The sequence below is a fragment of the Sorghum bicolor genome, chromosome 6 (assembly GCF_000003195.3).
Source record: "Sorghum bicolor cultivar BTx623 chromosome 6, Sorghum_bicolor_NCBIv3, whole genome shotgun sequence".
Taxonomy (NCBI): Eukaryota; Viridiplantae; Streptophyta; class Magnoliopsida; order Poales; family Poaceae; genus Sorghum; species Sorghum bicolor.
Genome location: NC_012875.2, coordinates 1,016,331 through 1,030,717, shown reverse-complemented (window position 1 = coordinate 1,030,717; position 14,387 = coordinate 1,016,331). Strand labels below are relative to the sequence as shown.

Below are 14,387 nucleotides of genomic sequence, written 5' to 3'. Positions count from 1 at the left end.
AATCCTTTGCCCAGTAAAAAAAAAGTCATATGTTTTCCTTGAAAAAAAGTGATATTTTTTATGTATAAAAAAGTGATATTTTGATATTTCCCACAGTCAACAATTCTAAATTAGAAAACTGTACAGATTAACTAAGGAAAAAGTCAAACAGTCCGATCGAGGAACTTTAGGTTCTTGGAGACATGATAGTCGATAAATCATCATTTTGTACACTAACCCATGGAGATCATGATGCTGCAACCAATTTCGCTGATTCCTTGAGATCTTGGAAAATAGGGAAATTTTAAAAACCTCCTAGATCAGACAGTGCTCATGCAAAAAAAAAGATAAAAAGAATATTATTTAAGGTTTTGTTTCGTTGTGGACCAATCCACTCCAATCCACGTGGGTAGTACTCACTCCGTCCCAAAAAGAGTGTCGTTTTAGGTTTTCGTGCCACAAGTTTGACTCAATTTGTAGAAAATACGTGTAATATTTATATCTCTAAATAAATTTGTTAAAAAACTAGACTTAAAGATCTTTCCAATAATATTAATTATGAATTATAAATATTAATATTTTTTACTATATATTTAGTTAAAGTTATTTCTTGGGAAGCGAAAACAACACTTATTTTGGGACGGAGGGAGTAAGGTATTAGGTTGGCCAAGAAAATTGCCTCATATCAGAACCATATATCCAGTAAGTTTTCTATAGTAGTAGTAGTAGTAGGTGAAAGACCATATATACACTCGACACATCTCTATACAGAAAAATATTTAGACTTCATCATGCCACATAAAAGTGGGAGAGAGTAATTATAGTGAAACAAAAAGTGGAGCCTTTGTGAACAACAATTGTAGCTCAAAACTACAATTTATTTTACAGTAATTTAATTTGCTCTCCCTATTTGAAAACAATTATTCGATACTAATCAAGAACAATTATGCTACTTCATGCCACATAACAACAAAGACACTAATTACAAAAAAAATCCTAAAATGGAGACTTAATCATGAACAACAATATAGCTTCAAATAATGTGTTGGTAGGTGTCACATGGATTTGCTCATCAAAATGAAATTGGCAGCCCTATGGACAAAAATCTACTCTATTTCATAGATAAACCTTTTGGAATATGGATTCACCACAATTTGGATGTCTTCCTAAAAATCCAATTGAGGAATGCTCTCTAAAATGGAGAAACAACTAGAATGAGATTCAAGAAATCTAACCATCAAAACAATTATAAAGCTACAAATTCAAAGGAGTAGATGCTTGTTACTAACCTTAAAGCAAGAGATCATGGCCATGCTTGAAAATCAACGACCTTCATTGAGCATTTCGATGAAGAACGACCACAACAATGGTGAAGAACTTTGGCCCCAACAATGAGTGTGCTCAAGATGGAAGATAGGATTACAACTTCTGTACTACGTCTATCACTGTCGGCTCAGGACAAAAACAGTTAGCAATAGCACGACATCAATGTCAGTTTGTGGCTAGAACGGATAGTGATATTTCACAATCAGTCTAGTGCCACTGTTTTGTGGGACACTAATCATTTTCTGATTTTAAAGCTAATAATCAACAGAGAAAATTCATAACTGCCAGTATAATAGTGGTTTCACTACGGGATACTCATGCTTTGCTGAGTGTCATTGGCACTCGGCAAAGGCCCAAATACACTTGGCAAAGCCTTTGCCGAGTGCCACACTTAGCAAAGTCCACACGGCAAAATTTTAGCTGACAAAGAGGTCTTTGTCGAGTGCTATTTTTCGGGCACTCGACAAAGGCTTTGCCGAGTGTCGACACTCAGCAAAGATAAAAAACGAAAAAAATCCAAAAAAATCCGAAATAAAAGAGAATTTTTTTTTGCAGGAGGTCGTTTACAAATTTTGAATTTCAAATTTAAAAAATTCAAATGTAGTTTTTGCATGACAAGATGATTCTAAAACAAAAAATTGTCAACTACAAAGTTTCATTACTTTTTGAGATCTACAAAGTTTATTTAAAGAGTTTTTCCATCCGAGGTTGTTTAAAAGTTAAAATTTTAAAAATTTCAATTAAAAACGCGGTTTTGCATGACAAGATAAACTCGAATGAAAAAGTTACCAAATACAAAATTTCATAACTTCTCAAGATTTACAGAGTTTATTTTGGTTATTTTGTCATATGTTCATCCGATATGGTGATTCTAATATTTTTCTAAAATCTTATATATCTCTCTTTGTAGTTTCATAAACTATAAGAGAGAGATGTAAAATTTGTAAACAAATTTATTTTGGCTTTCTCAAATGAAGAAATGATCAAAATAAATGTTGTAGACCTTGAGAAGTTATACAACCTTGTAGTTAAAAACTTTTTGATTAAAATTTGTTTAGGGCTTCAAAATTTGATTTGAAATTTTCTTTGTCAAGTGTTTTTTTGGCACAGTGTCAAATAAAAACACTCAGCAAGTGTTTTTATTTGACACTCGGCAAAGAGCTTCTTTGTCGAGTGTCCGAAAATAAACACTCGGCAAAGTATTTAACACTCAGTAAAAAGATGCGGATTCCGGTAGTGTTTCCATTAATGCCCTTCTTGGCCAGACTTGAGGTTTAGTGTTTTGCTTCTTATGGGAAAACTGTTACCCCTGCTTGGTTATAAATCATTTGAAATATCACACTCTTAGTTATGAGCAAGCTCTTACCATTTAGCATCGTATCGTCATGGAAGATTCAAGTTGTTCATGTTAGCACCATACTATTATTATATAGTAAATATGGATATAAGTCCTGTGATTATGCGCCCGTACTCATGGTTGTAAGGAAAATGGACCAAGTGGCCCATTTAGTTTTGATTTTAGTGTTTGATGAATAACATGACAATTTCATCTAATGTTGTTTGCGGATATACAACATATAAAATGGATGCACGGTGGACATTGGCTTAGGCAAACAAGTGATCCGGATTATCAGCACCACACAAGCAATATATTAGAAGCTTTTTGAAGACCTGCAAGACAAGGTAGAAGTCAAAGACACCAAGAAGTAGAAGCGCGGACACAAATATACAAACAGAGTTGAAGCCACTCAAGTCGAGACAAATAGGTCACACTAGGGCAGAGAAACTTGCGGGTAACCCACTTCTACAAATATTTTTTTTAGAACCGCTAGTGCTAGGGGCCAGTGAAAATTGATCTTTCCACTAGCGGTTAACTGAGAACCGCATGTGGAAAATGATTTCCACCGGCGGTTTAGTTAAGACAAGCGCATGTGGAAATCGATTTCCGTAGACGGTTCAGTTAAGCTAACCGCCAATAAAAATATTTATCCAGAAAGATATAAAATTGGGTTTTAAAAAATAGCGAAAAAAATTGATCCCAGCGAAGGCTCACTAGGCCAACCACTCCACCCATCACTCACTTGTATCTACACTAGTATAGTGCCCGTGCTAACGCTACGGCTTAATTTTGGAATGCTTGTAAAAACAAAAATTATAGTTCGAAAAATATTTTTTCATGTAACAAGGCATAATAGAGGTATTTGTCTTATTATGAGCATCTATGTTACATTTTGTCTAACTCTTTAATCATGTACTGGACATCTTCGGGGATGTTGTCGAAACATTCGTTTGCTTTGCTCACCAAAATGTCCACCAAAAATTCCATCCTCAGCGAAGTTGAGTGCTGTGCATGGCAAATGATAATTAGTTATTATTATATTTGTAGCGTAAGATATATATTATTATAGGCTATATATGCTTACACTGTTGATTTGTGGCAAATTTTTGCCGTCCCACAACTTCATAAAGTTGTATACAAGAAAGCCTCCCAATTTCCTGGACAAGAGTAGTTGTTATTGATGTGCACAATGAATGAATGAAATAACCTTTTTACTGACAAATGTGAAATGTATTACGAGTGGTTACCAGTATTTATTATTATCTGTAACCTTTGTTACAAGTGGATATTCTCGCTTCCATTTATAAATATTGCCGCTCCACTTTGCATTTGTCAGTCCCATGGCGAGACCGAGTCTTCTAGCAATAGTGTGTAATGTAGGTATATATGCCATTTTTTGATTATAACCTCCCAAACATGTCTCATCTTGAAGGGGGTCCATAATAAACACGGTTTTGTTTTGCATATCCAATATAAATAAAATGAAAGTTCCGTCCTTATAATATGGTAGTAGAATCTAAAAACAAACATAGAAACTATTAGTGGTAAACAGAATGAATTAATTTTGTAGAGCAATACACATAACATAACTTACATGGCTACAATCTTTAATTTTGTACTCCATGTTTGGCCAACACTCTAGTACTTTTCTTAGTTTTTCATGGTATTCCTTATCAATCTTACCACAACATCGCTGATCTCGTCCGAACCTAGTTATTTCCTGATGATTTTGCAAAAAAATCAAACATCTTAAGTAATTATTATACAACTAAATATTGTAAGTATTTGATAAATTATAATTTTTATTTCAACTTACAGCAAATTTGAGGTCCATGAAGTGATATTTTTGTTTCTTCAGCATCATGTATTGGTTGCACACAGCTATCCGAATAGCCATATTTAAGCATTCGTGATCCATCTCTTGATCCTCATTTAAAATATTTTTAATCTTCGTAAGACCTAAAGAAATTGGGTACGGTCTTGTACTCCGTATCCAGTCTTTGCTAAATAAACAATGACAAAGATTAAATTAATTTTATAGGAAATCTAGGACAGACAACAGAAATATTTAGAATGACTTACTCAAAAGTTTCATCAATCCCAATCAAATGGATGATTGTGTAAATTGCTGATAATAGATCTTCTCTACTTTTCCACTTTAATGTACGTGTTAATTTGATGTCACCTGACATTAAAATATCCAGATCATCGAGCTCTGTGATGTCATCATCCTCAATATTGTCAGTCTCATATTGATCTCCATCATCCGGTAAGCCTCTTGCTTCATTTAATGGGGAGTTATACAAGATAGCAGGTAGTTTATACCTGAAGTTACTTATATCTCTCTGAAATTATGAGCAAGTTCTAGAATTAATAACCAATAAAAAAGTAATGACTATGTTTAGAAATTATTTTTTTAAAGAATTACGTGGCTGATTTGGTCAGATAAAGCAGTTCCTGTCCAATATTCCATGTAATTAATGAGCCATAATCCACAGCTACAACTGTTCATATCCAAAACAATTTTAAAAAAATATATGAGATATAAATATGAGATATAGAGATATTGTAGCTGGTTAGGACACGATAGAAAGATATTTTACCCATCTTTTTGCATTTGTTCGGTGATCTTATGTTTAATCTCCCAAGTTGACACTTCGACACCGTGTTTCCATTTTGTTTGGTCCAGTGGTGTAGAGAGCAGTGCATGCTTTATGAGTCTTTCCATTCCTATTAACTGGATTGATCGACACATCAAAATTATTTAAGAAAGAGATATCGAAGAGTTGTAAACATGTATGTGCCTCAGTCGTTTTTTTGTTTACCGTATATTTGAGATCTGTCCAGTTTGTCATATTTTCTCCAAATGAATCCAAAACATGTATTTCACCTTCTGAAGCATTCACGACTGCTAGGTACCAGTGAAACTTTGTAATGTTGATCGGAAGAAAGACCTGCAGTAATATAGATTTATCTAAATTATTTATGTACTTTTGAAAGGGTTTAAAAATTTGCATGACATTTTATATAGTGAAGCCTACCATATCAACATCTAAATAATTTTGAACCCTTGTCTCAACCACGTCGTCTTGAGTATAGCTCAATTTCGACTCATCTTGCTCTCCGTCACCTCGTAGCAATTGAGAAAACCATGTATTCTCCAAATAAACAGATCCACCTTCTCTATGAAGAAGGTGCTCTTCATTCCGCATCAATTGTATATAAAGACTTATAACCTGCAAGTTTTTTATTTTTTCATTAATTGATTAGCAGATATTTGACATGGACATTATTAGTTAATATAGAATCAGGTGTTAAACATGCTTACAGCGCCATTTACTTCCTCATTCCCAGAAAAAAGGCAATCCATGTCATTTCTTTCTCCCCAGCAATCACCAATTCTAACAAGCAGATGCTTTTGACTTTTTTCTTTCATATATTGAATTACCTCAAGATCCTGTGGCGTACACTCATAATCTACAAAGATATTAGTAGAGAGTAGAGATAATTAATTAATTACCAAATTTAAAGAGAATTGTTTGAATTGATGATGAATTACCTTGAGGCATGACTTGTGCCATGTTTGATTTCTTTGGCTTGTTATACTGAGGCAATACCAACAAATTATTTGCAGGATGCATGAGCTCTTTGTCTTTTTGTATACGTGGCGTTTTAACGTCGTTATCATTGAGCTGTACCTTATCAGGCTCAATTGTAATGACCTGCATATGCAATATAATAAACATATATATTATTTATATAATATTAGAGATAATAAAGATTTTGTACGCAGTGGTCGACATGGCTCAAATATTTGAGGTTATTTGAGTTGCTGGAGGAATTTGTTGCGTACGTCATCCTCGTGAGCACGCTTCCGCTTCTTTTCTCCATCCTTTTCTTGATGAACTATTTTTTTGCTCTCGCCTTTTGTTTGGACATCTACATCACTTTTACCCCGCTCTGGTACTTTTTGTTCTGCAATTATTTTAAAATAAACACGGTAACATACATCTAACCAGTCCTTATTTTTTTTATTAAAGTAGCATGAGTGTGTTGTGCTAATATAACTCACCAGAAATAGGCATTGGATCAATATGGACTGTCCGTTGGCCTCGACATCCTGGAACATAATTATCATTTCTGTGTAGCCAATCTATGGGCTCAACGGACTCATCGGTATCCATTGTTGTCGATATTTCAGCATCATTCTTGTTCTGTATTTCTTGGCTAGAGTCTTGTTTAGAGACTGATCGCATTTCCTTCTCGAGAACTATCTGATCATTCTCGACAGGTTCGGTTTTTGCCTCAGTGTCTATATCTTTTTTAATAAATTCTGCATTCAGATTGGCAAAACATAAATTAATTTAAATTTGAAAACTAAACTTATGACTATGTGGGATGATTAATATTGAATTATTGCAATGAAGATTCAATGAGAATAATAATTATTATAGCATTGATTGAAGAGTGGTTCACCTGCGTGCATGGGCATGGTACCTTTTTCTTCGGGTGTTACCTCACTTGTCATCAAGTTTGGACTATTTACCACCTCAGGCACCTCCACAGATTTGTCTATATCTTTTTTAATAGATTCTGCATTTGGATTGGCAAAACATAAATTAATTTAAATTTGGAAATCAAACTTATGACTATGTGGGATGATTACTAATGAATTATTGCAGTGCAGATTCAGTGAGACTAATAATTATAGTATTGATTGAAGAGTGGTTCACCTGAGTGCATGAGCATGATACTTTTTTCTTCGGCTGTTACCTCACTTGTCATCAAGTTTGGACTATTTACCACATCAGGCACCTCCACAGATTTGTCAACAAAGGCATGATTATGCTCCATTTTTTTCTCCTATGACTCCAAAAGAATATGATTGTCAACGTACAATATAGAGAAATTATGGTTTAGGATCTTTAGATGGGTGACCATACCTTACTCGTATTGCGGCTGCCTGGACAACGGCCGTGAAATCAAGCACGTCGTAGTGCTGTTCGAGGTGTCCTCAGTCTTTGAATGTTCGAGAACTCTAGGTCGGCCGCGCGTTGTTCACCGTTGGTGGCGGCTAGGGCGTGTGAGGATGCAGTACGCCCGCAGTTAGGGCATGTGAGGTCTTTCGGGGCGGCGTGCGTGCACAACTACGGCCACGCGTTGTGATTAGGCCCGTGTAATGCCTAATTCATATATTATTATATGGGCCCTCGATTCCTTCTTTATCCACCCAAAGCGTACGGACCAGCTGCCGGACCGTGAGCTTTGAGCACCTGGCTTGGCAGAGGAGGGGCTGCGCGAAGCGAGGCGACGCACGGTGTCCGGTGGTGGGTGCGGCGAGGGACGCGAGGCGAGGACGCGGGGAGGCGGCGGACGCCTCCGCTGACTCAGTCGGTGGGAGCGGGAGGTGCGCGGCGCGGGGGAGCTGAATGTCCGGGCACCCAACGGTCGGCACCACGTCGGCCGCGGCGGAGGCTAACGGCGGCCGGTGCGGGGACCCCGGGGCCGTGGCGAGGCGGCGCTGGGATCTACCCGGCAAGAAGCGAGGCGGGGACGCGCGAGGGGGGGGGGACGCCTCCGCTGAGTCAGTCGGCGGGAGCAGGAGGTGCGCTGCGCGGGGGAGCTGACTGTCCGGGCACCCGACGGTCGGCACCACGCCGGCCGTGGCGGAGGCCAACGGCGGCGGGTGCGGGGACCCCGGGGCCGCGGCGAGGCGGCGCTGGGATCTGCCCGGCGAGGCGGCCAGGAACATGTCATCCTCGTGAACACGCTTCCCCCGGACCCCCTCTTCTTCCCTGACCCTGGTCCTCGACGGCGTCATGGTGAGGAGAAGCGAGCAACCGAGCACGAGGAGAGCGACTGCAACGCAGAGAGGAACCTTCACTTCAGCCCAGCAGAGGTGAGAGACCCACTAAAATCCACAGTTCGAATCTTTCCCCAGTCCCCATCTCTAATTTTGAATCGACGGCATGCCGATGGCAAGGCCACGAGAGGTGGTCGGCACCCACCGGCCACGGCCAGTGCGGCGCCATGCTGCCCGTCTGCCCCCTGCGGCCGGCCGGCCGCCTGTGCCCCCGTCCGGCGCTCTAGGCTCCGGCCTCCCACCAATGTGGTGCTGTGTCTGTGGCTGGCCGCTGCTGCCTACTGGACTGCTGCTGCTCTGCTCTCTGCTGGCTGCTGCTCGATAGCAGACAAGTTTGCCAGAGAGCACCACCGGCAGCACCTGGATTGACCCAAGGTTGAGGGGACTGCAATTAGCAAGAAGTGCAAATTTAAATGGTATTGTTCATGAGCATTTCGATTTGTCAGTCTAGCAATTTCTACCTTGTGATATTTTTACTCTTGGTTCAGGGTATGCAGTTTTTGCCGGTGTTGTTTATTTTAGGTATTGGTGTTGTATTTATTTTATTCTTGCCCCATGAATATAAGATCTGGTATTCCAATGGTTAGAGTCACTTCTCTGGACCCTTGTATGATTATATGAATATAAGAAATATAACAAGATGGATTTTTTTGTTATCTATGTACCAATATAGAAGTTTCTGTGATTGATGAATTGGTTGTTTAGAGCTGAAATTCCCACAAATTCGCCAAAAATTTTTGGCTGATTCTGATCTTAGAATACCTCTGTTTTGAATTTGAAAGGAAATATATGCTCTATTTTTATCTGCATGTAATGGTTTCAGTGCTGTTGTTTCTGATGTGATTGTGATGATCAATATATCATTCTTTTTTATCTTTTCTTTAAGAAGTTATTAATCCTAAGTGCCACACTTCATACTTCCTTGTTGATTCTTTCTATGTACTGACGTAGTAGTGGTTTCATTTACAGTTCAATAGGGAGGCAGATGGCTCATTGAGACCTTTGCCAGCAAAACATGTGGACACTGGGATGGGCTTTGAGCGTTTAACTTCTATCCTTCAGAATAAAATGAGCAATTATGATACAGATGTATTCATGCCAATATTTGATGCCATTCACCAAGTATGTTTGTCATCTGCGTGCATCATACTTCAAGTTACTTTATTTATGTTTATGCACAGGAGTGCATCTAGATATCATATTCTATGGATATATGCATTGATAATTTGGTGCGAACATGTAAATGCAGTTGGCTGGCGATGGAATTCAACCATACTCTGGTAAAGTAGGTTCTGATGATATTGGCAAAGTTGACATGGCTTACAGAGTAGTCGCTGACCACATAAGAACCCTTTCTTTCGCTATCGCTGATGGTGCTCAACCTCATGTGTAAACTCATTCTTAAACACTTTTCGTTTTCTATTTCAATTATGCTTCTAGGGCTTTGTTATTATCTATTATAGAATGGAATTTCCCCCTTAATATGTGTTCATCTGTAGGTAATGAGGGAAGAGAGTATGTTCTGAGGCGCATACTTAGGCGAGCTGTTCACTTTGGTCATCAGAAATTGCAGGCAAAGCAAGGATTTTTTAGCTCGTAAGAAACAAGCCTTTATCTGGACCAATATGTTTGCATAACTCTATTTGAACACGGAATGCTACAAATATATGTTTAATTGGTAAAGTTACTATGTTTATTGTGAAGTAAGGCACTCAAGTGAAAGTAAGATTTTGGATGTTTGTCCACAAAACTTTTCTGCCTTGTGATACTTTTACTCTTGGTTCAGGGTATGCAGTTTTGGTCAGTGTTGTTTATTTTAGTTATTGGTGTTGTATTTATTTTATTCTTGCCCCATGAATATAAGATCTGGTATTCCAATGGTTAGAGGCACTTCTCTGGACCCTTGTATGATTATATATGAATATTAGAAATATAACAAGATGGACTTTTTTGTTATCTATGTACCAATATAGAAGTTTCTGTGATTGATGAACTGGTTGTTTAGAGCTGAAATTCCCACAAATTCGTAAGAAGTTTTCGCTTATTCTGAGTTTGCTTAAATGTCTTTATATCATAGATCGCCAAATTCAAGGCAAAACTGTAGTAATGACTTGTTGGGATTCACCAGACTTGCTGAGAAGCTGCAGTGCGCTCCCTATATATCAGGTAAGACATATAGATAGTTTTGTATCAGAAATTCAACACACACATAGTTTATTACAGTACAACCAAACAATTGTTTTGTTCAGTAAAGTCTATTATTTCTTGACAAAGTGCATCAACTTGTTATGGTCTCAGGGCAATGAAGATGCCATTTTTCTTTGTGTCATGTCATATGTCCCATGTCATCTTTGATAAGGTTTGGCACCTGTCAACACTGCAGAGTTGCAAATTACACAAGGTCAGTTACCACACATCAACATTTATTTTGTTTTCTACAGTAGAGATATTTTTCACTATAGTGAATGCCAGAAGCATATGACATAGTATAGTATGTTATATGAGGCTCATAAATTATACAAGAGAGTACTACTGGGTTAATGTTCCTGAGTATCATGTACCTGAGTATACCAACAGTTTATCACCAATTTAGGACATCTTTGTAAACTATATTCTTTGTGTTCTTCCCTGTAGTATCCAATTCCTCTTTTGGTTTTGCTAGAATTCTTGTGTGGTGAAACCGGCTTCAACTGGGCCTCTCATTTGATTTGATTATTGTTCGTTCCTTGCAGAGAAAGGGGTCAGAGGGCACTGGTGCAGAGACTGGCAGAGAAGCTGGCCACGGTCAGGAATGCGGAGGGCACGCCTCCGCCGAAGCAGCAGTGGGAGGACGCGAAGGATGATGCTTCTGATAAAGTCTGAACACTGCAGAGTTGCAATTTACACAAGGTCAGTTACCACACATCAACATTTAATTTGTTTGCTATATTAGAAATATTTTTCACTATAGTGAATGCCAGAAGCATATGACATAGTATAATATGTTATATGAGGCTCATAAATTAAACAAGAGAGTACTGGGTTAATGTACCTGAGTATATCAACGGTTTATCACCAATTTAGGACATCTTTGAAAACTATATTCTTGGTGCTCTTCCCTGTAGGATCCAATTCCTCTTTCGGTTTGGCTAAAATTCTTGTTGTTGATCTTGACACACCCCTTGATAAACCAACATAAAGCTGTCCATGTGAGAACACGGGCTCTGGAAGGTAGATCCCAACGTTTGGGATGGTCTGTCCCTGCGATTTATTTATTGTCATGGCAAAACTTAACCTCACTGGGAATTGTTTTCTCTTGAACTTAAAAGGAAGAGAAATATCATCCGAGGGAGACAATGGTAGCCTTGGTATGAACACTCTTTTTCTCACATGTTGACCACCAACGATCTCAGCATCAATTGCATTGTCTTGCAATGCCCTGACCATTAGCCTTGTTCCATTGCACAAGCCGTTGTTAGGATCTAGATTACGTAGAAGAATCACAGGACAATTGATTTTCAGTTTTAGCTCATGTGGAGGAAGGCCATTTGGAGTTATTGAGTTCAAAAAATCAATAGGGAAGTGATTTTGAGGATCATCAACGATTGTGTCAAAGCTGTGGTAAACCTTCTCCTCACCTGGAAACCTTTCAATCATCAATGCATTCAGCCTATCAACATGTTCATTTTTGGTTGATAGAATGGCCCGTCCGCTCATATAGGCAGCCGATGTTGCATGCTCTTCAAGTGACGGGAACACTGAGGAAATGAGTCTATTGACTGCCTCATCCGTGTCAGTATATCCAATCACAATGTCATCAGGGAGTCGAACATAATCATCTCCAATTGTTTCTTCGGTTCCGTTTCCGATTCGTAGCAGGTACTCAGAAAACCAAGGGTCTGACTGTGCTCTCATGTTTTGTGTCAATCGTATCTTTCTTATTTGGTCCCACAAATATGATTTCTGCAAAGTAGCATCAGTTACCTGTGCTCTTGTCCCACGTGGCACCACAGGAAGGACCTGTCTAAAGTCTCCTCCAAATACCATGACCTTTCCTCCAAATGGCAAACCACATTCCATGATATCCTGTAGGGACCTATCAAGTGTCTCGACACACTGTCGCTTGGTCATGGCAACTTCATCCCAAATAATCAACGAGGCTCTACGAAGCAACTCGGCAGTGCCACTTTGCTTTGAAAAGCTGCACATTGTGTTCTCCCCAATTTTAATTGGAATTTTAAATCTGGAGTGTGCAGTGCGTCCTCCGGGCAATATTGATGCTGCTATACCAGATAATTAAATCATTTTTTGGGCAATAGGTGGTTCCCTACGTGTAGGAACATAATTATCATTTTTGTGTAACCAATCTGTAGGCTCCTCAGAGTCATCAATTTGCACTATTGTCGATAATCCAGTTCCCAAATTCGCACTTGCGGTTGTGGACGGTTGAACAATTACTCCACCACTGTCTTGGTTGGCAATGCTCGTGGTTTTATTATTTTGCAACTCAGCCTTTTTTCGTGCTCGATATTGACGTTGGTACTCAGCAGCCTTCCTTCTCTTTTCTTGTAACTCTTCGTTGGTCAACTCAACTTTCCTCTTTCGATGTTGGTTATTTCTTGTGTCCATCACTGTGTTAGCAGTATCTGCATATCCACTTCTGTAAGGCTAGTCATCATTGGGATTAGATATGCCACATGAAGTGATGGTAATTGATAGTTACCGTTGTTCAAAGGTAGTCTACTTTCTATCGTGGCTCCTGTGAGCAGTCCACCGTAGCTATGATTCCCATCTGTAGTTGGCTCGGTATTTGACTCGTTCGTAATAAATGGTGAATTTTGGTCTATCCCAAAATGCTGATCACCTGCATAAATGGAGTGTCATCTCGTATAAATTGTTGTAGTAATAAATAGAGTGACATCATCTTGTATTTGTACTATAATAATTCATGTCATGTATGCGATATTTACCAATAGCCATAGATTCTATATTTTCCTTGTCCAAACAAAGTGCAGAGTTCTGGGATTCGACATTCTTCCTTTGTCGATATTGACGCGAGTATTCACGTTGTTTCCTTCTCATCTCCTCCTTTCGTTCGTCGGACATCTCGGCTCGACGAGCCCGTTGCCGCAAGTTCCGTTCTTCCCTCGTCCGTCGGGCATCATCTATAGAGAGAGATGGAAAATAAATAGACACCCACAAATACTATACATGTATCCTATTTGGCATCATACCTGCGACGTTAGTGATGTCACTTAGTGCACTGGGTGTATCTCGGACCGTCGACATTGGGTAGGATAGGAGGCAACACCTTTTGATTTTTCAAAGGATCGCAGTAGTCCACAAGAGAATAATCAGAATGAACAAATTTAGAAACAAACAAATAATAACGCAGGCATAAATTCAGAGAGATAAACAAAAATTAATGCAGCCATAAATTCAGTAGTAGAAGTATAATATATATATATATATATATATATTTTTGCAGTAGTAGAAGAAGCACAGTGGAATGCACAAGTGGACCTGGTTCTTCACGAGGCGTTCAGGTTGTCATATTCATTTTACTCCTATCACTTTGCTGGGAGGGGCAGAGACAAACAAATAATAATGCAGGCATAATTTCAGAGAGATAAACAAAAATTAATGCAGGCATAAATTCAGTAGTAGAAGTATAATAATATATATATATATATATTTTGCAGTAGTAGAAGAAGCACAGTGGAATGCACAAGTGGACCTGGTTCTTCACGAGGCGTTTAGAGACGAAGGAGAAACTGGGCGTCAGTTGTGGTAGATGAAGGCAGAGATGGATCGCGCGAATTAGCCGACCTAGCTGCGGCAGCAGCCTGAGGCGGTCTTCCACGGCTGGGTTCGGCAAGATGCGGCAGCAGCCCGACGCGG

The 14,387-nt window shown here is 39.0% G+C and overlaps 1 protein-coding gene across 3 annotated transcripts; it reads right to left on the bottom strand.

Moving 5' to 3' along the window:
- LOC8080251 (ATP-dependent DNA helicase PIF1) lies at positions 10,628–13,950 on the bottom strand. Of its 3 annotated transcripts, none has more exons than XM_021462767.1 (4): positions 13,457–13,950; positions 11,539–13,350; positions 11,069–11,372; positions 10,628–10,884 (listed from the first exon to the last, which is right to left on the bottom strand). In XM_021462767.1, exon 2 carries the CDS (start codon positions 12,693–12,695, stop codon positions 11,559–11,561), a length of 1,137 nt encoding a protein of 378 aa, XP_021318442.1. In that variant the 5' UTR covers positions 12,696–13,350; positions 13,457–13,950; the 3' UTR covers positions 10,628–10,884; positions 11,069–11,372; positions 11,539–11,558. The 3 variants fall into 3 exon arrangements, with proteins under 3 accessions (XP_021318442.1, XP_021318443.1, XP_021318441.1); XM_021462768.1 differs by having other exon boundaries at positions 11,539–13,651; positions 13,721–13,950; XM_021462766.1 differs by having other exon boundaries at positions 11,539–13,950.

Coding starts and splice junctions, on each gene's coding strand:
- LOC8080251 (XM_021462766.1), bottom strand. CDS start 12,695: ATGTGCAGCTTTTCAAAGCAAAGTGGCACTGCCGAGTTGCTTCGTAGA.